The sequence below is a fragment of the Lonchura striata genome, chromosome Z (assembly GCF_046129695.1).
Source record: "Lonchura striata isolate bLonStr1 chromosome Z, bLonStr1.mat, whole genome shotgun sequence".
In the NCBI taxonomy this organism is placed as follows: domain Eukaryota; kingdom Metazoa; phylum Chordata; class Aves; order Passeriformes; family Estrildidae; genus Lonchura; species Lonchura striata.
In genome coordinates, this window is record NC_134642.1 from 16217853 (window position 1) to 16242680 (window position 24828).

Genomic DNA, 24828 nt, shown 5'->3' on the forward strand with positions numbered 1-24828 from the left:
TCAGGTGAACATGCCTCACTTGACAAAAAACTCTCATGTTTCCCACCCACTCCAGACAGATTACAATGAGATTCAATGGTACTTCATCAAAACACAAAAAGAAAAAGCATTCAGACTGACACCAGCAACAGGCATGTTCATGCTCTCAAAATGGAATTGGCTGCTGCAACCTTCCCAAAATAAACATAATCATTAACTAAATATAGCTGTATCTATTCCAGAGTCAAGAGAACCTTTCTTCTTTTGCCTAAAAGATTAACTTTTTATTTATTTTTCTTCTCTGTATACTTTCTAACAAAAAGAATGGCCTGACCTGGTTTAGAATGTTTTGAGTGTTGCTGAATCCAGCAAACAGTCGAGCTGTTTTGAAAGAAAGCTTCCCCTCCATTATTTAATGTTTGTTGTCTCTTTGGCAGAGAGAAAAGGCAAACAGTCCTCAGATTTACACTAGGGAATGGAGGAAGAAAAACAAACGACAAGCGTAAATGACTGCCTAATGAGAGTTTCAGTATTAAGAAAAAAAATTATAATGAGAAAGCATCTCTTTACCCCTTTCATTTTCATTAGCATAATGTTCCAAGAATGTTAAATACATTCTTTTATCTCTTAGACGCCAGTTTGCAGCTTAAGACAAAGCTAAAAACAAAGTTTTAAATTACAAGTCAATCAAAAGATTTACATAATGACATAAGTTATTTTGTATATTAAGATTTGAATGATTCAACTTCTTTGATTTTGTTCCCAAGTAAATATTTTGCAATGACAATGGTGAACTGAAAATACAGCCTTTTAAACTTTTTAATTTATTGATACTTTGCATTATCCAGTTAGCACTGATTCTTACACACCTATTTTCAGCATTTTGACCATTTACATAAAAAAAAATAAAATGAAGACGATTAAACTGGAAAACTACAGGAACAGTAGTAATTCGTATTGTATTGCCAGCATTGCAAATTGGTGATTTGAATAAAAAGAGCTCCACGCTAAACACCGTGTAAACAATATCTGTCACTTTAAGACCATAAGATGCATTTGGTGCTCCCAGCACTATTTCAGGTCTTTAACTACTCCACCTGACCACAGCTCAGGAACTTCACTTAAACTCGGTCACCTGAGCGTCTGTAGTAGCTACTGATTTTACTTAGATTCCTATGAACATTCTTACTCCATACGAAGTGAAATTTTACTTGCAGAATGGCAAATACTGCCCATGTGACATAATCTTAAAAAAATGTAACTACCTCTAACACCACGTACAGTAATCTGGCTGCATTTTTTTTTTTTTTTTACCTCTACAACCCGTGTTCAAGAAAAAAAAAAAACCTCAGACAGGTAGGCCCATTATTTTAATGAAGTACTTAGTTGCCTGTTACATGAACAGGTACAGCTTGTACAAAAAACATGGGAGCTCTGCAGCCCCTGCTGCAAACCACGTAAACCACCTGAAGCATTAAAAAAAAACAAAAACCAAAAAAAAAAAAACAAAAACCAAAAAAAACAAAAAAAAAAAAAAAAACAAAACAGGAAAAAAAACAACCAAAGAAAGAAAACCCCAAAAACAAAACAAACCAAAAAAAAACACCCAAAAAACCAAAAAATATGCAGCACTAGGATACAGAACTGGAAAGTGTCCTTCCAAACCAACTTTAAAAAACCTACTCAAACGGAAGCAAGCAACACAATGCACTATTTCCCCTCCCAATCGCGCAGAAACAAGAGCTGCTCCGCGGCTCTTCCCCCGGGTTCGCTCTCGCCGCCGGTGCCTCCGCAGCCGCCCGGCCCTGCCCCGCGAGCGGCCGCGGACAGCCGCAGCCTGCCGGCAGGCCGGGTCCGCTGCAACGCTCTCGGCAGCCCGCCGTCGTCCACGACAGAACCTCTGCTACGGAGAGAGGGGATGGGCTCTAAGCTTTCCCCACACACGTGTTTTTATGTTAAGGGGAGAGAGACACCCGCCCTGGGCACGCACACGCACACGCACACACACAGACACCCAACAGCCAGACACAGCTGATCCCACGCCCGTCAGGCTGGCTCCTCCCCGCCCCTCCAGCGGGGCAGAGGCACAGCGCACTTCCAGCACCTTCTTCACCTCTTCCCCAAACTACTGCCGCGAGTGCCGCCCTCGTAGGCAAAGAGGTCCTGCCCCTCTCCCCGCGCCGCGGAGGCGGGCCGGGAGGGGCGCGGCGGCGCCGCCGCGGGGAGCGCGGGCTGCCGCGGCCGTGCGGCCCGCGCGCAGCGCCGCGCTCGCCCTGCGCACGGCGCCGCGGAGCGCGGCGCACCCCGCCCCGCGCGCGCCTGCACACCTCCGCCCCCCCGGCCTCCCGCGTGAGCGACGGCTCCCCGGGCCAATAGAGCCGCCCCTTCTACGCAAGGGGGCGGGCACTCCCTGCCTGGCGGACCAATGGCAACACCGCTGTCTGAGCAGTGGCGAAGGCGAAGGGGGGGCCGGAGGAGGGGCAGGAGTTTAGGAAGAGGAGGGAATGGCTGTCATCAATGAAGTCATGTTCGTGATCTAGTCCCTCGCTCCGGTTCTGGACTCGGGTGACTCACTGAGGGGGGAGAGGAGCGACAGTCAGCACGGCGCTCCGCCCGGGCGGAAGGTAAATACAACTTGCGACTCGGTCCAACCCCGTCAGCTCCCCGTGCCCGGGCACGGTCCTTTATTGTCGCCGGCTGTGCCGGCTCGCTCCGTGCCCACCTTCCCTCTCCCCATCGCTGCCCTTCCCTGCGCACGGCACCGCCGGTCCCAGCCGCCGCCGTGCCACCTGCTTCCTCTCCCCACCTTCCCCCGTGCCGGGCCCTCCCGAATATTTATATCCCCCAGTGGGTGGGGAGAAGAAAGTTTTGATCCGGTATTATTCTGGAATAATCACGATGCGGATCTCCGGAGCGGGAGCGACAGAACCCCCACGGAGTCGCCGGTGGCTGACTCGTGAGTCAGCGGCACTCTCGGTCCTGCCGCCCAGCGAGCGTGTCACGGGCTGCGGGCGAAGCGGCCACAAATAGATCCTTGGGGAGCGACGGCCCGCACGGACGGGCCGGGGGCGGCTCCGCTGCAGCTGCCGGGGGTCGCGGGGTGAAGTTCAGGGCGTCCGGAGGCAGCAGAGCGCGGTGCGCTGGGGCTGTTCCTCCGCCGTGGCACACGCTGGCTCAGACCCAGCCGAGCAAGGGGAAGTGGGGAGGCATGGGGGGGGAGGAACATGGTGCAGGGGGGAGCGGTCTCGCCTGCGAGGAGAGTAGCGGCATTCCCCGGCAGAGCCAGGGAGGCCATGATCCGGATCGTCGCTGCGTGCCTGTCACAAACATCGCACACACCGGGGAGGGGGAAGAAGCGGGGGCTTGGACTTTAGCCCAACAGGGCTGCGGCTCCTGTTGCTTTTCGGTCTCTTGTTTTTAACTGTGCAGTCACTCCTGCTGGAAAGGTGTCGCGGTTTACTTCCCAAAATAGCTTGCATGTCGTCGTACCCCTCCCGTTTTCCCTGCAGAAATTCACCCCCCTCCTCCTCCCCACCTCCAAGCAGAGTAGCACAAAACATGCGCTTACAATTTTGGAATCGCCTGCCAAGCAAAAAAGCGTTTTATTTCCGGTGTGCGCGGAAATTTATTTTTTTTAACCCGGCCGGGCGGGAGCCAGGATGCAAACGCGCGCGGATGCTCAGGTAGCTGCGGGTCGCCGGCCCCCGTGTCGTGAGAGGGGACAGCGGTGTTTGGCACCTGGAAAAGTTCTGTGCCCAGCCGGAGGCGGGGGTGGGCGGCAGAGCGCTGCTGCAGCCAGCTGCCGGGCGGGGCCGGGGGCAGCGGAGCCCGTCCGCGGGCCGCAGCGGGGCAGGGGCGGGAGGCGGCGGCGGGGGGAGGATAGGAGGGCGGGTGGCCTTTCCCGTCCCTCCGCCTGTACCAGCGGCGGCGGATCAGGAAGTCACCGCCGCCACACACAGGCGCACAGACATGTTTGGTCGGCGTGACATGGTGGCGGAGGGAAGGAGAGGCGGGGAGACGGGCCCGGCCCAGCCCTGAGGCATGACCCGGCTGCTCGCCCGCCCGCCCGCCCGCCTGCGGCCGAGGTACGGGGCCGTGCGCGGGCAGCGCCGCCAGCAGCGCACCCGCTGCTCCATGGAGGGGCGGGGACAGGCAGCAGCGGGGCCGCATTTCCAGGCAGGGACGCTTTACAGCTTGTGGGCCGGGGAGAAAACTTTCCAGAAGGGCTGGAGGGGGGAAAACGGGGCCCTGCCGGTTGTGCGCGCCCGCCGCGGCGCCTTGGCGGGGGAGGCGGCGGGCGGCCGGCGCCGAGGCCTGCGCGCCGCCCGCCCGCAGGGCCCGAGCGCCGGGGCAGAGCGGCGGGGCTGCCGCCGAGGCGGCGAGCGCCCGCCCTTGCCCCCCGCCGCTCCCGGGTCGCGGGTGCTCCGCCGCGGCTCTTCCTTGCGTGCACGGTGCAGAAATGGAGTTTCTTGCCTTGTCTCCTCCCCTCTTAAATTTATAATGGTGGAACTACGAACTGCGCACGGCTGGAAAAGTTACAGCTCTTCTAAACTCGATCTGAAGTTACAGTTTAACGATTGGCTTGGATTGTTTTTTGTTTTGGTTTTTAACCTGAGCGTGCGTTATGGTCAAGCAAAGGGAGTGTAAAAGTGTCAGCAGATTACATACATTGTACCGAATTTGTTTTTTCTTGATACCTGATTAATATGTTTGATATTCGGAGTTATCGAATGCTAGGTTAACGCTGTTCTTTTTAGGATATATTTTTATGAATATTAATGTGAATATGAATATGCAAGTAAATAACCAGCTGAAGAATTGAAGATTAAAAGTTGCTGGATTTTTCTTTTTTGTTTGGTCGGGTTTTCTTCCGCTGTGTTCTGCATGCTTTCATTGTAGAATTGATCTGGGGTCTGTGACACTGCATTGTTCCGTTTGCATTTTCGCTGGTTTTCTTTTAACTTTCTGAAATGTTAAGTGGTTTTAACCACAGACCCTAAGACCCAAACGGTACACAATTCTGTACCAGAATTTAATTCCTTTGCTAGTGTACCAGTTGCGTGTTCGGGGTGGGGTAGTCTCCTATGTGCAAGTTACTATTGTTGTGCAAATACGGGCACACTTTCTCTTTGGGAACCTAATTGCCCTATTACTGTCTCTGACTTTGTTTCTTTTGTTCTTTTGTGATTCTAAGGAAAAAAAGTAGTGTGTCAGAAGGATGGGTTTGCCTCGAGGCAGGTTTTTATGTCTTTCTCTCTCTATACATATACATATATATATATCAGTGATAGAAAGAAAAAATACTGTATGGATAGTGGGCTTTTAAAATTTAGTGTGGATCATACAGCATATGTGGACTTGCCAGAGGTGAGAGTAAAAATATTATAAACATTATTTCTCTTTAAGACTGGTATTTCTGTGGTGTTGGATGGAACATGTGCCAAAAGAGCGTGTTCAAAGCTGTTTTAGATCTTTTGTTCATTTCTGAAGTAATCTATGAACGTTTCTTGTCAAGTTTGAAAAGTGCTTTCACCAACAACTGAGGCTTGAAAATTAACAGGAGAAAAAGTCCTTCAGCTTGCATACCTATATTACATATATTCGTGACAAAGGTGTGTTTGAAATTACTATCTCCCTATATATTGAAATTACTATCTCCATCAGTTTTTGTTGGACTTGTTAAGGTCAAAATGTGCACAATAACAACTGAAAAAATACCTAGATTTTGCCTGTGTTTTTTTGTCGTCCTGATGAGTAATATTGCTATGAACTACAAGTGATCCTTTCCAGGAGGAAGCTCCTAATTCTTTGTATGATTTAGAATATTTTTGTAAATTACTTATAAAAATGTCTGTTACATTTATGTGTGTTTCCTGCTTCTGTCAGAGTTCTCTGTCTGTAATAGGTGTTTCCCGGACCTCCATACCTCCATCACTTTTGAACTTTATCAGATTAGGTGTTTGTTTTTTTTTTTATTCTCTACTGGAATAGTAAACACAAAATTATGGCATAAAGATCACTTGTCATAAAATTTGCATTAGAGAAAAGCTTATGATTTATTTCCAAGATAAAATAGAGAAGGAAGAATAAGAGAAGGAAGTAAAGCTTTCTTAGACACAGCTTTAATAGTTTGTAAATACAATAGAATGAGAAGACTAACACGGAAAATTGTTTTCTTTGTTTCTGACACGTGTATAAAGTCTTTACTTCATAGGCATTGTTTTCCTGGTTGTTTCCAGTTGGCAGAGAATATTTACTATTTGTCACTTCAGAGTTTGAACACCTAGGTGGATCATTTAGAGGTGGGACAATGGAGGAAATGTTAAAATGCTAAATTTGCTCTTACAGAAAATACATGTTTTAAATACAAGTAACTTGCATTTTAAACAATTTTCTTGCTTCTGCCTTGTCTTCTTTCCTGTTTAAGTAAAGCCAAAGCCTGTCGGTAACATGATGCATTCCTTTCCTTCTGCCTGCATCTTATACGGCTTTTTGTTTAGAAACAAATGAGAAGACAGTCTTCAATAACGTGGTTAATACCCTTTGTAAAGCTCACAGTATGAAAACTTAATCCATTTAATGACCATTCAGTAGTGTCCTGTATCAGTTTTCTGTGCCTGAAATTTACAGTGGAATCTACATATGCATCAAACATGGGATTGATCTTTGACATTGTGGGATGGCAATTAAACTTTTGACTGTAGCTATCTGCTCTCCTTTTCCTGAAGGCTACTGTCTTCTGCAGCAAAGCTATCAGAAAAGATCATATGTCAATGCTCTAGTGTCTTCACAGTAAAGTCTGGCAGTGTAGCTTAGCCTAACTTGTGTGTACTCGGATTTGTGATTTTGCCTTTTGACAATCTTGAGTACTTTCAGCTCCCAGCTGTTAACAAGTCATTTTTTGCTGCTGATGTTAGTTTTTCCTGAGAGGGTAGGCTATAAGTTGGAGCAGCTGAGAGAAGTTGAACTTTATGTAAAGCTGAAATATCTACGCAGTAGGAGTAAGAATTTCTACAAGAATATTTCAAGGTGAGGAGGACTGACTATCATCCTAAAGTAAACTTTCTCTTACACTACGTGACTCCACAATGAAGTTTCTGGTGTAAGCATTCCACCTGTTTTGCGAGCTCTGTGGGGATGCCTGCAACAGTTTCTGGTACAGAGCTAGACATGCAGCTGAAGTGTTGGCACAGGTTTTGTTCTTCAGGCCTAGGTGTCTGGATAAGTAAATAATGTTCAGCATTTCTGGTTCTGTGGTTTGTGTTTTAAGGTACAGATTCCCTTGCAGAAGGTTTTCAAGTTACACTGACATGGCATACATACATCAGCATGCAAAGGCAGGATCTCAGTGTTTGGTTTTTCTCATGTGAACTAGTGACTCTGGTATATGTTAGTTGAAGATTTGAGTCTTCTCACTGATTTTTATTGTCTCATGTAAACCTTTTTATTGATTTAATTGTCATTTAATGAAATGACAATAGTTAAATAATGATAAAAGGTAATGCAGAATGTCCTGTGAAGTTGTACAATACAAAACACTGATTTGCTTCTAAGTATGGTAAGTTATTTGGTGATGATGAGGTATCATTACTAATCAGCTCTTCTACTTTGAGTGTATTAATTTGATTATAGTTAGCAGATTATGCAAGTAATACAAATCACTTATAGTAAATTTCTATGGTTTTTATGGTAGTATAATAAAGATAACTGCCATAGCCTATAGTGTATCACAGCTTTACAGCGTATCTTTTCAAAACCAGCTGTGAATCATGACTGCAGTTTGAAATGTGTGGGGAGAAGTAGATTATAACTATTTCTCTTGTGAAGACAAAGTTACAGTCAGCTTTGCAGTGTCTGTGTGGCTGTTGTGTGGGTCTGTATTTCATAAGCTCTAAGTGGTATAGTTTCATTAGTGTCCACTGCATATCCGAGGCAGGAGATGTGGCCAAAACATCCTGGCTGAGGCTCAGTGTAGGTTGAGAGGGAAAGCAGAAGCTATATTGGATGGTTAAGGGAGCTAGCTAGAAGAATTATAAATAATTACTGTTCCATCTGTTTTTAGACTTGGTGTGTGCCCTATCAAAGTGGTCTGTAATCCCTGGATCTTTTTGGCTGTACAGTTGATCTTGAATTCCAAAGTAATGCAAATGGTTTTTTACCTGCTGTGTTTTCGTTTGGGATTTACTAATATTTCCTCATGTGAAAAAAAAAAAAAATCCCTGCCTTTGTTACCTGTGGGTTTATAGCAGGTTTATACCAAAATGTGTGTGATAGAAACATTGAACTTATGAAGACCATATTGTACAGTGATTTAGTTACATCTACAAAACTTTCTAAGTGTATATAAAATGATAGTGGAGAAACATTTATTCTTAGAGACTGTTATTTAGAATTGTTCACAGTGCAGATATTCACTGTCCTAAACCGTTTCATGTAGAAATAGTTGAGTAGAGAGTCTAAGTCTCCCTTAATCTTTGTCTCTTGGTTTTATGGCTGTTCGTATTTGGATCTGGCTAAAGTTACTTGGACATATGATAGATGCCTTTTTTATTTCCTTGCCTTAGCTCTGGCTGTGTCCAGCAGAGGTGGAGAAATTTTCTGAGACCACAGGAGAACCATGTGATTCACCACAGCAAATTCAATTGCCAGTGGTTCATCTGGGGCTGTCCACCAAAGAGAATTGGTCATATTGATGTAAATAGATCTAAGAGGTGGTAAGGGATTACAGTTCAGGAAAAAAAAAACCTTACTGTTTGAAGTTATGTGAATAATACTACTCCAGTAAGTGTTTTGAGGAAATTGTAAGATTGGACACATGAAAAACAATTAAACAACTTGTAAGGTGTTCAAGAATCAGGACCAAGAGCCTTATCATTTAGAACAATAAGATTTTTTTTTTCATTTCACTGTAGTCTTGTAATTGGTTGGAAACATTTACTTTTTTGTTTTGTTTTGTTTTTGTTTGGTTGTTTTTTTGCCTCTCTTTCCCCCTTGCTTTTTAATTCTAACAGGCAATACTCATTAAAAGCAGTCTAAAGAAATAGGTCAACACTGACTTTTGGCAGGGAGTTGGCTTCATACTGCGTTTTTCATTGCAGGCACCAGAATTTAGCCAAAATAATACCAATACTATCTGCATGGAACTTGGCTGCTGTTGGACCGGTTGGCTTTTTGTAGATTTTTGCCTTGACTTTAATGAGACTTTCATAAAGGCCTAAATGAATTACATATCTGGCTTTTACTGAATTTTAATTCTGTGGGTTTTTTTTATATAATCTCAGACTTAATAAATACAAACTAAGCTATTTTTGAAACGTGTTTAACTATAAACTTTTTGTCAGGTGAATTCTGTGAACAGATACTTAGTTGGGAGGGCCTTACTGTGTTCTGGTTTAGGTCAGTGGCATTTTTTTAAGTTTTGTGGACTACCATTGCCAGAGAAAATTCCTTTGTCTCTTTATTTCTATGATTGTTTCAGACAGGATTTATTACTTGCATTTAAGTAGTGTTCTCCAATACTTTATATTCCCCAATATAGATTTTATAAATTATTTTTTTCTTGTTCTCTGACATACAAGATATCTGAATACAAATCTGTTTAAGACAATTCCCAGTTTTGTGGGCTGTATCTTCACTCTGAGAAAGGTGATGAAGGGACTTGGTCTGGTGTAAGTAATGCAGACATTAATCTCTGGTACTTACTGTTTTTCATAATTTGGACACTTGCTATCCCATCAAAAAAAGATTTTTACATTTTTCAAGTTTGCATGCAGGATATGTTTAATGTAATTGTAAATGGCATTGTAAATAATGGACCTGAGACTGGAGCTAGTTTTTATGAGAATTGCACATTGAATTTGAAATAGGATGAATAAGTGAATAGAGCGGAAGATTTTAATACCCATTTTAATGCATGGGTATAGGTAGATGTCTTTTATGAAATAAGATATTTTTGGATACTGTATACTGATAGACTTTTATTATTGATTGTGTTATGGTTCTGTATATGTTCTTCTGGATGGTAGTGGTAGTGCTAGGTATCTGCTTTGTTAAATTGATTGAATTTCTCTTACAGTGCACATAGTGACTCAGCTGTGAGAGTGTCAGTCTTAGATTTTGCAATATCATGATTGACACATGTGAAAACTATTTGTTGTGTGGAAATGTGTGTTGTCCTTAATAAAAAACATGGGCCTCTTAGAGAAAGCTGTGGTGTTTGCTGTTTTGAACATTTGGTAAATTGATTCCTTTTGTGATCACGTTGAGGAGTTGTAGAGGACTACTTAGTGACTGTGGACTTTTGAACTGAGAAGCTTCATAGGCATCTCAGTTTTACCTTGCGAAGAAACAGGATCCCAAGGTACCAAGTCATAGAATCACAGAATATCCTGATCTGAAAATCACTCTAAAGGATCATTGAGTCTAACTTCTGCCACTCCACAGGATACTGCAAGAACTACACCAGGTGCCAGACGCCTCCATCAGGCTTGGTGGCGTGACCACTTCCCTGAGGAGCCCATTCCACTGCCCAACAACCCTCTGGGTGAAGAAACTTTTCCTGATATCCAACCTAAAAGTTTTCTGACAGAACTTCAGGTCATTCCCTTGGGTCCAGTCACTAGTCCCCACAGAGGAGAGATACAGCGACAGTGTCTGTTCCTTCTCTTTACCTTGTAAGGAAGATGTAGACTGCAATGAGGTCTTCCCTCAGTCTTGTCTTCTCCAGGCTGAACAAGCCAAATAACCTCAGCTGCTCCTTGGTACTTCTGGTTTGGGCCTTCCACCATCTTTGTGGTCATCCTTTGGATGCTCTCCAGTAGTTTTGTATCTCACTTTTACTGTGGCACCCAGAACTGCCCCCAGCACTTGAGGTGAAGCCGCCCCAGTGCAAAGAAGAGCAGGACAATCCCCTCCCTTGCCAGGCTGGCCATGCTGTGCCTGATGCCCCCCAGGCCATGCTTGGCTCTTGTGGCTGCCACAGCACTGCTGATTCATATTCAACCTTCCATTGATCAGGAGCTCCAGGTGTCTTTCTATGTCACTGCTTTCCAGGATCTCATTCCCCGGTCTACATCCAGGATTGCCCCATCCCAGGCACAGGATTTGGCATTTGGCTTTGTTAAACTTCATACTTTTGGTGATGGCCAGGTCTTTCTATTTCTAGATTTCTCTGTAGGGTTTCTTTGTCCTTGAGGGAGTCAACAGCTCCTCCCACTTTTGTATCATCTGCAAATTTAGTAATACCTTCAAATCTTTCTTCCAAGTCTTTTTAGAAGGTAAGCCAGCAATGTGCACTTCCAGACCAGAAAGCCAACTGCATCCTGTGTTGCATAAAAAATGTGGCTTGCAGAGTGAGGGAGGTGGGTCTTCCCAATTACACTTCCCTTATGAGACTCTACCTGGAGTGCTGTGTCCAGGTGTGGGGTCCCCACTACAAGAAAGACCTGGACCTGTTAGAGTGGGTCCAGAGGATGGCCTTGAAGAGGGTTAGGTAGAGCACCTCTCCTGTGAGGAAAGGCTGAGAGAGCAGGGGTTTTCAACATGGATAAGAGGATATTTCAGGGAGACACCACTGTGGCCTTTGACTACCTAAAAGGGCTTTATAAAAATGTGGGAGAGGGACTTTTTGTGTGGACACACAGTGGCGGGACAAGGAGCAGTGGTTTTAAACATAAAGAAGGTATGTTTAGATTAGCTGTTAGGAAGAAGTTCTTTATGGTGGGGGTGGTGAACCACTGGCACAGGTTCATGAGAGAAGTTGAAGATCTCTGTCTCTGGAAGTGTTCAAGGCCAGGTTGAACTGGGCTCTGAACAACCTGATCCAGTGGAAGGGGTACCTGTGCATGGCAGGGAAGTTGTTAACTAAATGATCTTAAAAGTCCCTTTCAACCCAAACCATTCTGTGATACTGTGTTTAAGAACACTGGCCCTAAGGAGGAGCCCTGTGGAACTCCACTAGTGACAGGTCACCAGCCTGATACCACCCCATTCACTGCAACCCTTTGTGCAGCCCATTAGCCAGTTGGTTACCCATATTTTGATGTGCTTCCCCAGCTGTAGGCTGACATTTTGTCCACAAGAATAGTGTGAGAGACAGTATTGAAACCTCCACTGAAATCCAAAAGGATTACATCAACTGGCTTCCCTTGATAAATATGTGGGTTACATTGTCATAAAAGCAAGTTAATTTTGACAAGCATGACTTTTCCATCATGAACCTATGCTGTCTGGGATTGATGACTGCATTGTCCTTCATGTGTTTTTCAATACTTCTCAGAAAAATAGTCTCCATTATTTTGCCAGTCATTGAAGTGAGACTGCTAGGCCTGGAGTTTCTAGGCTCATCCTTCTTGCTCTTCCGGAAAACTGGGACATCAGCCAATTTCCAGTCAGCTGGGACCTATCTGGAGTCCCAAGTCCATTAGAAAATCATTGAGAGAGCTCTCATGATGACATCAGCCCGATCTTTGGGTATTCTCAGATGAATTCCATTGGGCCCTGTGGATTTACAGGGAACTGGGAGTTGATCATTCTCACTGCCACTGTCCTGCAACTCAGGGCCTTGGAACCCCTTAAGCCATCATTGACATTGAGGACAGAGGTAAAGAAAGCATTAAACATCTCTGCCATGTCCATGTCCTTGTTTGTGAGGTGACCATCCTCATCCTGTAAGAGGACAATGTTACTTCTCCACTGTCTTTTGCTATTAATGCATGTAAAACCCCTCTTTTTATTGTCACCTTCAATTGTGGCCAGCTTCATCTGCAGCTGAACTTCAGCATGACAGATTTTCTCCCTGCAGTGGTGAGCAGCATCTCTGTAATCCTCCCACGTCACCTGACACTACTTCTGCTGAGCCTACACCTTCTTTTTTTTTGCCTCTACCTCCCAAAGGAGATTCCTGCTCAGGCAAGCCATCTTCTGCCTCACCTGGAGAATTGCCTCTACCTGTGCCCTTAGAAGATGGCGCTTAAAACATGACCAGCACTGACAGACCCCAGCACCTGCAAAAGCATTTTCTCAGGTTATTTTACTGACTGATTCCCTGAGCAGCCAGAAGTCTGCTCTCCTCAAATCCAGAGTTGGGGTTTTGCTGGCACTTTTGCTTCTGTCAGAGATTCTGAGCTTGATTACTATGTGGGCACTGAGGCCAAGAATGCCACCAATTATGGTGTCACTCTTGAGACCCTCTCTGTTAAGAAGTATGAAATTAAGAAGAATATCTTTTCTAGATAGCATTCTTAGTACTTGAACCATGAAGAGGCATCCAGGTGTTTTAAGAATCTCCTGGACTTGATTGTGCCAGCTGTGTGGTATCCACAGTTAACATCTGGCAGGTTGAATTATGACATAAGGAGAAATTTGAGGGCTTCTCATGATTACATAAGGAATTAATCTCTTTATTGTGCCTATGATCTATAGCAGCCTCCCATGATGACATCTTCATTATTTGTTTATACCTTAATCTTAACCCTGAGGGTCTCAATCCTGCTGTTGCCAGTTGTAAGCTCCATACATTCTTGTTCCTCCATTATAAACAATGCTATACTCCTACTTTACATTGCTCCTTTCTCATGCTTGTAATTCATTCTAGCCTATACCTCATGGAGTGGATAGAGTGATCACATTCCTCAAGCTCCGGTGTGCCATCTCATTGCTTATCACTGGGAAGCCTGGTTTTATCCCTTCCTGCCTTCCAGTCTAGTTCAAAGTTCTGCAGTGAGACCTGCTAGCTCTTGTGGTAGAGCCCTTTTTCCACTCTGTAAAAGGTATATCCCTTCAGGTATCAGTACACCAACTGTTGTATAGACCATGCCATGATAAAAAAAAGAAGCAGATTCTGCCGATGACATCCAGTTTTGGAACCATGTGCCCCTGGGAAGCTGGAGACTTCCCTGTGGCTTGGGTCTGGTATGCATAGCAGGCCTTCAGTGCCCTTAAGAAGGAGTCACCTGTATCAGCTACCTTTCCCTTTTAATTAACAGGAACAGTTGTGATGATGGTTGGCAGGCTGTCTGCTACGGATGGTTCCCCCATCCCAGAAGGACCTTTGTCTACCTGATCAGTTGACTTTCCTGCCCATTCCAGGGCATCATATTTCTTGTAAATGGTACCAGTCCTATTTGTTGTCTTCAGGTTTTCAGGAGGAAGAATGCTGCCTAGTGTGGTCAGTGACCAGCTTCCAGTGTTTGTGTTCAAGAGACCTCTGCCTTCCTGCTTGGAAGTGTTCTGAGTCTACCTGCATCTTCTCTTCAGTGGAGGTTTGAGACTTGTGAGAATAGCCTGTTAATCTCTCACTCATTCATCCATGGCTCCTTAACCTGGCAACAGCTCACTTAAAATAACACATCTTCTTTGTCAGGAGTGATGGTCAGCCCCAGCCTTATGGAGAGGCTTTAGGCACTCCTGGCAGCCTAAGTCCTGAAGAGCTACATCTACCAATGAGTAATCTAGTTGGCTGGAGGCTTCTGATATGGCTGGTGCAGTGACTTCAGGGGGAATGAACTCTGTGGCATGTCAAAAAACCGTACGTGATGGGGTATTCACTAATAAGAGAATGCCCTTCTTCTGCAGCTGCTTGGTCTGTTCCCTGCCTCTGTTGGCTGCTCCCAAATGGTCATACAAGAGTGCTGTGAGTGTGTCCTGGTCACATTCACTGGGACCCCATTTGAGAGAGCTGGAGCAGCTGCTATCCTTGCTGGCTGCACTTATGCCCAGTTGGCTGCTCTAGGGCAAGCTGCCAGTCCCAGGTGGTGTCAGTGCTCCCCTGTGGTTCCCCTGGCTCCAGCCCTGCTCACTGCAGTCCATGGCTCTATACTGGAGCTGTTTGCCTCAGCAAGAGGTGGTTGGGGGGAGTGAGGCCGTGTTGCAACCTCCTACTGAGTCACTACTACTGGCTCCGCCTGTGCCCCCTCAGCCACTCCAGGGCAGGCTGGTGGTGGCTCCAAGTATGTCTCAGTGCGCTTGGGCAAATGAAATAAAAGTTCTGAAAATAGTCTTAATAATCCTTTTAATGCTTTCCCTGAATTTTACAAGTATAAGTTTCAGGCTAGTCACATTTGTTTAGGGAAAAATGGTTTAACATGTAGGTTAGAGAGGTGCCCTACTCTCTTTCCTGCTTTTAGTAACTACTGTGCTCTGCTTGGCCCACATGACACATCTGGTGATAGCAAGTCGGTTTAACTGTTTTCTGGTAAATGTTTCTCATAGCACACCAGCTGCTTTGTTCTGTGGCTACCGTACAAATGTCCAGAAATTGATGGAATTAGCAGGATCCTTATCTTTCTAGTCGACTTCTAGAAGGATGACCAAGCTAATGGGCCATGTTAAGGATTGTGTAAGCATTTTCTGCTGGTGACAGCTTGCATGTGTATGTATGTACATATGTGTATGTGTGTGTGTGTAACAACTGCCAGTAGATTTTATGAATTTTTGCCATGCCCCTAATGTCACATAGACATTGTGATTTTGTTTTTGTTTTGTTTTTGTTATTAGAGCTATTCTGCTAATTGAAAAGGAGACAGAAAATAGATGTCCACGCCTACAGATCCTGGCACCATGCCTCATCCTGGTCCTTCCCCTGGACCAGGACCTTCGCCTGGACCGATTCTGGGACCTAGCCCAGGACCAGGGCCGTCTCCTGGCTCCGTTCACAGCATGATGGGGCCAAGTCCTGGGCCACCCAGTGTCCCACATCCAATGCCGACAATGGGGCCTACAGATTATCCACAGGAAGGCATACATCAAATGCATAAGGTAATAGTTTATTACAAGTGAACCTTTTTTCCATAGAGTTCTCTCCACTGATGAAAAGAGCTACTTAAACTACATTTAGTACTTCTTAACTGCTATTACACATCACTTGCAAAACTTCAGCTACACTCTTAGTTCTTTCTTTATTACAAAAGATTATTTGTGTATCAGATTAAGCACAGCTTCCATGTCCTTAGTAGACTACTTTGAAGTATAATTAGTAGTTAGGAAATTTTCATTTGTGAACTGTAGTTTTCAGTAAGACAGATGTTACTACAGAGAAAAAAATGAATGATAGTGTTAAAACTTGAAGGCACACCATTCTAACCACTTCTTTTCTCTTTCTTTTCTTGTCTGTTTGAATGTCGTTTTTTTCTGTGGTGGTTTTTAGTTTTGAATGAAATATTCATTCTTTTTCTTAAAAAAAATACCCAAAACAAACTTAATCCACCTTAAAGGATTTGTATTACAAATTTGTTTACTCTTCCATATTGAAAATGTGGTTAAAAAACATGCCTTTCAAGTTATTTAATAAGGACTCCATCTTACAATGGAATATAAAACTATGTCATGTAGAACATGTCAATAATTGCATTTCTGTGGTTATTGTTATACCCTTAAAATTAGACTATGTGTGCTCAGACTATCATTAATGTTTTTTGCTTTGAGGAAATACTTGCCTGTGTGGAAATTCCTTTGTGAGAACAGTCTCTGTATGTATTGTCATTTTTTGTTTGGTTGTATATCAGAGATGTAGAACACAGAATAATTTTAATTGCACTGATGTTCTACTCAGAAATACGTAGTAGCAATTTACAGAGCCAAGATACTGAAAACATTTTGGCAAGTATTGTTGATTCCACTGAGAATTGTTATATGAATATAAAGAAAAAATTGCATTAAAAAACTGCTCTAAAATAATAGAAACATGTTTTAATTTTCCTCTTGAAATGATGTCTTCATTTTGACACTCTCACATATGGATCAATTTCATTCATTAAAATAGTATCCAGTCAGTGGGAACATGACATTACCATCTTTTACACAAAGTACTAAAAATATTTTAATAACACAAAGACTAGCTGAAGTGAAGGAGGTTGTGATCCAGCTTTCCATTTGTACTGACCTGTTGTAATTCCTGAGAGGTCAGTATGTGCAGTAACTATAACCTTTGCATTTGAATCTTGAGGTATCTGATTTAGCTGTTAGCCAGATTAGACATTTGCAGTTGGCATTTTTTTTGTTCTGGGGGTCAGTTACAGCCCAGCTTTTCATAACTCTGTCACCAGACTTCATGCCAGGGTTCTAATGTCCTTCATTCCTTTTGATTTTTCTTTTACCTGTAGAAGAAGGAGGTGGCACCAGGAATTTTCCATAGAACGGCTGAATGCTTCACACATTATGTTTTTGATGTATTGATATATCCTGTTATACTGTTATATCAGGCAGTTAGTCCTGTGGTGTAGTTAGAAACAAACCAACAAATGTCATCCCACAAGATTCTTTCAGGGACTTCAGAGAGCATCTCGCAAGGTTCTGTGAGCCAGAGCAGAAATTCTCCCATTGAGGTGGCATTGAAATATTTTGAAAAATGCACCACAAAGGGTCTGGATAGCTAATTCAAAGATGGTCATTCAGTATAGTTACAGTAAATTACTCTACCTTTTCTATACCTTCATTTTGATAATGGAATAAAGACTGTAATTTCACAAGTCTTCATTTTAATAGCAACAGGCTTGCTGTTGTCTTCTAGGTTTCTACTTCAGAGGTTCCAGCATGTCTTCACATGTGTGTAATTAATGTAGAAAATGGGTCTGTTGAGCTGGTACAGGTGAAAAAAAGAAAAAATGAAATAAAATCTTAGTTAATTTTTGGTCTAGATGAGGTTTGGGGTCTGTTTTTCTGTGTAACTCCAGAAATAATGTATTAGGATAACCGTTGGAAGGGTCTAAGAAATGATGCAGAAGGATGCCTCTAGATTATTTTGCAAATCTTACATGTTGTTCAGTGAAATTAAAAAAACAGGTCAGCCACCGGCAGCTGGACCAAATAAGCATTTTCTTTTTGCTTAGTGTTATATAAAATACACTGACTTACAAGCCATCATATATCATAACATTGTTTTTTAATGAAATGCAGTAAAAATGGGGGTTTGTACCAAAAGTGTTCCAGTTACACAATTGCTTTGTGGGATACCCATGTATGCAGTGGCATGTCGCTCTTCCTTTTAAAATTCACGTGCTGAAGTGAAACAACTGCATTCTGTGTTAGATGTATGACTAGCTTACAAATGATAATGTAATGCAAAAATCTTTAAAAATTCCAAAGGATCAATCAATAGTTAAAACACTGATTGAAACAAATTTATGTTAATAAATAATAATTCCGAAAGTATGTTTACTTAAGAACTGGTATTATGAAAATTAAAGATTGTGTAATCATTATTACTAACCAGCAGACCTTTCCACGGGAAAATTTACTATAAGTTTACATAACGTAGTTTTGACAGAAGCAATAAATTAACTGCATTTCTTGCTGGATTCTTAAGGACTATCAACCAGATTTCCAGCAAAATACAGGTCCAGATTTTACTGAAGTGTATCTTGGATGCATCACAGCTATGTTTAAGAAGGCATACTTAAGAAGTCTGTCAGGGATACTGCTAAATGGACAAACTGTAACAGCCTCAGAGAATCTTGTCAAAATAAATAACTGGAAGCTGAAAGATGTTAAAGCATTGCTACCTTCCTTGCCCTAATCTATCTTTCTTTCTGCATCCACATAGAAGCTCCTCTGCGGCAGAACGCAGTTACATGGTTTTAGTCTGAATTAATAAAGCCTTTGACACAGTCCCCCACAACACTCCTCTCTAGGATTGGAGAGAGATAGTTTTAATGAGTCGACCGTTACATGAATGAGAAAGTGGTTGGATATTCACATCTGGAGGGAAGTGGTCCATGGCTCACAGTACTGATGGACACCAGTGCCAAGTAGTGTTAGTTTTCCTCAGGGGTCTGTTTTGCGACCAGTGTTATTTAATGTCTTCATTAATGACATGGGCAATGGGACTGAGCAGGTTTTCAGATGGTACAAACCTGAGTGGTGCAGACAATGTCTGATGGATGGGGTGCCATCCAGAGAGACCTGGACAAACTTGAGAAATGGGTCTGTGGAAATATTAAGTGTTTTAACAAGATACTGTAGAGTGCTTCACCTGGGTTGGGACACCTCCTGGTATCAGCCCAGGCTGAGGATAAAGAGATGGAGAGTAGCCCTGCTGGGAACGGCTTGGGGCTGCTGGTGGCTGAGAGGCTGGACCTGACCCAGCCATGGGCACTCACAGCCAGAGAGCCAGTTGTGTCCTGAGCTGCATCCAGAGCAGGGTGGGCAGCAGGGCCAGGGAGGGGATTCCACCCCTCTGCTGTGTTGAGACCCCACGTGCAGTGCTGCATCAGCTCTGGGGTCCCAGCACAGGAAGGACCTGGAACTGTTGCAGTGAGTCCAGAGGAGGCCACCAGGCTGACGGAGGGATGGAGCACCTCCCCTGTTAGGAAAGGCTGAGAGGATTTAGTTTGTTCAGCCTAGAGAAAAGAAGGCTTTGAAGTGACAACATTGCAGCCTTCCAGTACCTGAAGGGAGCCTGTAAGAAAGATGTAGAAAGACTTCTAAGAAATACAGGTATAAGGGGAATGGTTTCCAACTGAAAGAAAGGAGGTTTAGATTAGATATTAGGAGGAAATTTTTCTTATGAGCATAGTGAGGTATTAGAACAGGCTGTTTCCATTAGCTGTCAATGTCTCTTTGCTGGAAGTGTTCAAGGTGAGTTTGGATGGGACTTGGAGAAACCTGGTCCAGAGACTACCACTGTAGGGGCTTTGGAATTTGATGATCTTTGAGGTTCCTTCCATCTCAAGCTGTTCTGTGATGCTCTGATACAAGCTTCTATTATCTTCTTAAGCATTAGCTGGACCACATGATTTTAGCTGCTTAACTTTTGGTTATGACAGCATTATAGTTTTTGAAGTTGCATGGTGCTCACTTGAGGAATGGATGAAGTACTATGAGTTCTTGGTTTATTTTCTCTTCCATTTAATTGTAACCTGATGCATAATCACTTGTGAATTTGTAATGGGATGTATTGCAAATGATTGCTGACTGTGGAATAATTACAGTGATGTCATGGGCAATATTACTGGTTTTGGTGAGTGAGATAAAACACGAGCGAGAGAAAAAATTCTTTAGAAATACAGTAGTTTTTACTAAATATGTTAGTTGTTGACTCAGATATTCAATTAAAACAGAAAGCAAATGGTTTGCTGTTTCAGCTATTATTGGGTAACAGATCTATGCACCTTAGACATTCTGACAATCAAAGTAGTTCTGTCATGGTCCTAGAAGTAACAGCATGCAACATCAGTAGGCATGTTCCCTGCTGCTTTTTTTTTTTTTTTTTTTTTCTCTTTTTTGTATCTATGTTAGTAAAGAAGAAACGAAGTATTGCCAACCTTGAAAAATAAAAATCAACTGAGAACATAAAATGGTGATGATTTAGTGATTTTTTTTTTTTTTTAGAGATTAATGGAATTAGTGGCCAAAAACTTATTGATTTCTGCTGCAAAAACTACTGTCAGACTCGTTGTCCATCAGGGATGTATTCAGTTATGCTGTGTAGGTTTGTGGCAGTTATGTGACAACATGTTGCTGTTTGCCCTCTGTAATTCTGTGGTTTCAGAAGCTGTATGGTCTACAAGAAAACTAGTCTGGTACTCAGTCTTTAATTTCAAGGCTGGAGGTTGTTTTTGCTCGGTGTTTTTTTTAAGAAGGTGGATTAAAACAAAAAAACCCCAGGCATGGTAATGTCACAGTTTACCTGAATATAGGTCAAACTGCAATGCATCTGTGAGAAGAAGACCTTAGTTGCTAAATTCAGAGTAAAAGCACTGTAGACAAAATTTTCCTTATGCATTAGAAATTATGTAAATCTGCTAAGACTATAGGCATGTGGTAGCCTACAGTTGAAGGTCATCCCTTGCTCAGTTTCTAGAAGCATTGTTTATTTGGCCTGTTCAGTACTTATTTCCTTACTTATAGGGACCAAAACTATAATTTCTACTCTAAGTTGAATATGTCTCAACTTTCTGTTTCCCTTCTGTTTTGTCGTATTAGAAGACTAAAATAAAAAGAGTACCCCAGTGTGATAGTAGTGCTTTATTGGTAATATAAGTTACTTATCCCAACAATGTCTTTGTGGCAGATAGCTTTAATAACTTATAGAGGATAAATTACTTACAGAGGATGAATAACTAATAGAGGAAGAATTTACAGAAATTTCATTGTGTTAAGATACCCTCTGTAATTTTTAGCCTGTTGCATAGATTTAGAGTTATCCTCAAGCTCTGTAACTATATAGTAATTTAGAAAATTTACGAGGAATAACTGTTCCTTAGTTCTTGTGGTCCACTGCTGTCCTCTGCTGAATTGTGTTCCCTATTGTACATGGCTTTTTTATAGCCAGTAGAGGTTCTTTTATATGAAATACATTCTTGGGCATACCAGTGTCTGCATACATTAGCAATTGTGTAATAATTAAATTAGTTTTTACTTCACAGAAGTAAATGGCCATCTTCATCTTTTGTATTTTTGCTAGCAAAAATTTGATTTATGAGTTATAATGATTTTTCTTTTCAGGTTTGTCACCATATAAGCAAATACACAGATGCAAACCCCTTTCTTGCTATATACGTAGTCTCTCTTCCATTAGACTTGAAGCATTTCAGTGTCCACACTTGGTTTTGTGTCTGTGGTTTCTTTAAATAATAATTTTTTTACAAAAATCTGGTATTTTTATCAATTATTTCCATAGAAGCATGCCTTGAATTAAAGTTTTCTTGTATAGTCATGTTCCTACCTCTCAGTTCCTGTTTGATTTTTTTTTTAAAATTCCCTCTGTCAAAGGCCACATACTTGCTTCTCTTTTCTCTGCAGCTCTTTTTTAACTGACATCTCCTTTGCCCACCCTCTCTATGCTGGTACCTCTGATGTATTCATGCTGCATGCCTTCTTACTCCCATCCAAGCTGTTTGCCTTCCCAGAGGTTTCATGGTTGCCACCTATTAGTGCAGTGAAACCCCTCCCTGCAGTTATGAATGCTACAAATGTACAGCTAGAGTCTTCTGTTCTGGAAATCAGAAACCAGCAGGTCTCCTCCTCTTGGTAGCTATAATGGCAGCCAGCACATACCATGGCAAAATAAGAATGCATCCAGCTTTATAGGTGTTTTGGGTTCTGTAGTAGTCAGCTCATGTGGACAGAATGTGAAGCAAGAGTTCTCTTCTGCATTGGCTATCTTTGTAAGAAGGGGTAAAGAGAGAGGGAGGGATCTTCGTGCCTCAGAAAAGGGCACTGGGATTTACTTGGTTCGCAAAGTGGAACTATTTTTAATGTGTCAGTCATCTTTGCCTACATTTCTATTCCATATCCCAAGTTCGTGTATTCAAAAATAGATTCTTGGGTAGTATGTATTTTTATGATATAATTAATTTTCATAAATATCTTTATACTGTCATGATAATTAAATGATTTGGTGAAACATGAAAAATCTATTTTATTTTTCCTTTATATAACTTTCCTCCTTTTAACCCAAACTTCTGATTAGGAAAAATTATAGTGAAATCCTTAAAAAATTCAGAACAACAACAAAAAATTCTGTGTGTTTAAAGGTATTCTTAGTCAAATCTGATGATTGCAATTGAAAGTAGAAATTTTATATAAAGGGTTTATGAACTGAAATTTAGAATGATATTTTCTTTCGTAGAAAGAGTGACCTTTATTTAGTTCTGTTGAAATTTAGTAATGTGCAACAAATTACTCAAAAATAAGAAATGTGACTTCTTTTCTGTGAGCTGATGTAGCTTCCTGCACACTTATTTAATTGTCTCCCTCCGTTTTCCACTAGAATGAGTTATCTTTAGTCTCTTTTTTAAAAGAACTCTCAATAAATAGATGTATATTTAGATAAAACAGACCATGAGGTCTCCATTCATAGTAGGGTTTGCAAGAGCAGCATTTAGTGTGCATGCATGCATATGTTAGAATGGGGCAGAGCTGTGTATTTCTGTAGAGAGAGGCTAAGTAAGTGATGCCAGTCTGTTCCTTCCTAATACAAAGCCTTACAGAGCTCTGAGTTAGAAGTTAATTAGCTCAATCCTTTACATAGATAGGAATATGATATAAATTTTGCTTTGATGGAAAACTTCATTGTTTCTTGGGACATCTTTCTTCCAATGTTACTTTTCCCTTGTTTTCACTTTCAGAGCTCTTCAGTTTTTATTATGGAGCCTTTTTCAGTGCCCAGAATGCCTTCAGCATGTTTTTCAGACTCCAGGCTATATTTTCTTCATTCTCTAAGGAGAGCACTTGGAACTGTTCCATGTTTGATGAGAACTCCAGTTTTAGAGGAGTGTAGGAGGGGACAAGAGTTTTAGGGAGCACAAATATTGTTTTCCCTTCCTTGACTGTCTATCCTTGTTTTTGTTCATGAAGATGTTACTTCCTGCAATGTCACCCTTTTTTTTGAAGAGAAACAATGTTTGGGACATTCCAGTAAAGCAGTAACTGAAAGGGCAAAGTTTGGGCTAAAAATAACTCAAGCCACAGGCTCTACTTTCATAAGTTAGTATGTGTTACACTGCTTTGTAATACGAGGCCAATACAGGTTATGTATTTGTATTTGGGCAGTTTGCCTCCCTGGCATTGCCAAACAGTTCATAAGGAAAAAAAAAAGGGCAAAAAGGAGACAGGGAACAAGCAGTTTGATAGTATTCTGTACTTCTCTAAGTGTGTGATTTCAGGACAGAACTTCCTATGCTTGCTTTTTTTTTTTTTTTTTTTTTTTGAAAGACTGCTGAAAGAAGTTTTTCCTCCTCATATATTTGTTAAGATTTTGAATTAGTATTTTCATATTTTTATAGTGGATTTATATACTATCTCTCTCTAAATACTTATTTTGTTTTCACAGTCTATTGATGGCTTGCATGAAAAAGGAATGGTTGAAGATGTTCATTGTGGCTCCATGAAGAGTATGCGACCTCCTCATCCTGGAATGGGTCCACCTCAGAGTCCAATGGACCAGCATAGCCAAGGTTTATCCATACTGTGCATGCTCTGTGATTTTGGTGCCTCTTCTATAAAGAGACTGTGGTTCCGTATAGCAGATTGCCAGTTATTTCCCTTCATCTTTGTTTGCAGAAACTGAACAGGGCAAGGCAATAGCTGAATCCCATTTCTTTCTGGAGTATCCATTAGGCATATATTGAAGAAAAGCTAAGGTTCAAGTCTATAGCTGGGGCAAGTCTATCACAGAGTTCAGTTTGCTTCTCTAAAGAAAAAAAACCTCGCCAACTTACTTCTTTTCTTATGTGGCTACTGTAAATGTAAATATATTTTAATACGATTTATTATCATCAAGTGCTGATCAAAGTGCTTTCCCATGGTTTTTATGCCAGAAGATGAAACTTTTTAACACATGGCTACGTGCCTTCTTTGTGTCCTGTAGGTTGGAACATAAAAGGACATACATTCTATGAGCAGCTCGGTATTTTGGAGATTTAACTGGAAACACCTGCTAGTATTAATAAGTTCAACAGCAGACGAAGCTTTCTACATTGCATGCTTAATTATTTTACAGCAACTTCTGAAGAATCCCAAATGATGCTGGGCTCTTGGTGTGACGTACTCTGTACAAATCTATTAGGAAGTGGTCCTGAACTTCTTTGTGCTTTTCAGTGGTATGCAACTGAAACTGTAGCCTGTAACTGAATCCCAGTCTGGGACCCAGATAATTAGAAAGTAATGTTTTTCCATTAAACCTTTCTGTTAAACCTTTCAGTATCAATTAAGTAAAATAGAACTGACTTTGCAGACACAAGTTCTTCATCAGATAAAACTTCCTCTTTTGTTAATTTCAACAAAAATGTGAGCATGATTATCTGAGAGACAAATGTTGCTTGTCTTTGCAATTAGGGGACACTTCTGCTTGGGATGAAATGAACAGAGCTTTTGGTCTAAAAATGAAGGTGGGACAGTTCATACACTATG

The 24828-nt window shown here is 42.1% G+C and overlaps 1 protein-coding gene across 4 annotated transcripts in view; it reads left to right on the plus strand.

Moving 5' to 3' along the window:
- The first annotated feature begins 2432 nt into the window (after positions 1 to 2432).
- The window catches only part of SMARCA2 (SWI/SNF related BAF chromatin remodeling complex subunit ATPase 2), a 115153-nt gene continuing 92757 nt past the window's right edge, over positions 2433 to 24828 (plus strand). Inside the window, exons 1-4 of one of the 4 annotated variants that reach the window (XM_077790128.1) lie at positions 2433 to 2603; positions 14116 to 14240; positions 15475 to 15735; positions 23750 to 23873. In XM_077790128.1, the coding sequence (XP_077646254.1) occupies positions 15511 to 15735; positions 23750 to 23873 (349 nt within the window). In that variant the 5' untranslated portion in view covers positions 2433 to 2603; positions 14116 to 14240; positions 15475 to 15510. Of the gene's footprint in view, positions 2604 to 3599; positions 3663 to 3966; positions 4065 to 14115; positions 14241 to 15474; positions 15736 to 23749; positions 23874 to 24828 lie in introns of those variants that run through there. The other 3 variants (XM_077790127.1, XM_077790129.1, XM_077790131.1) reach the window with 3 other exon arrangements.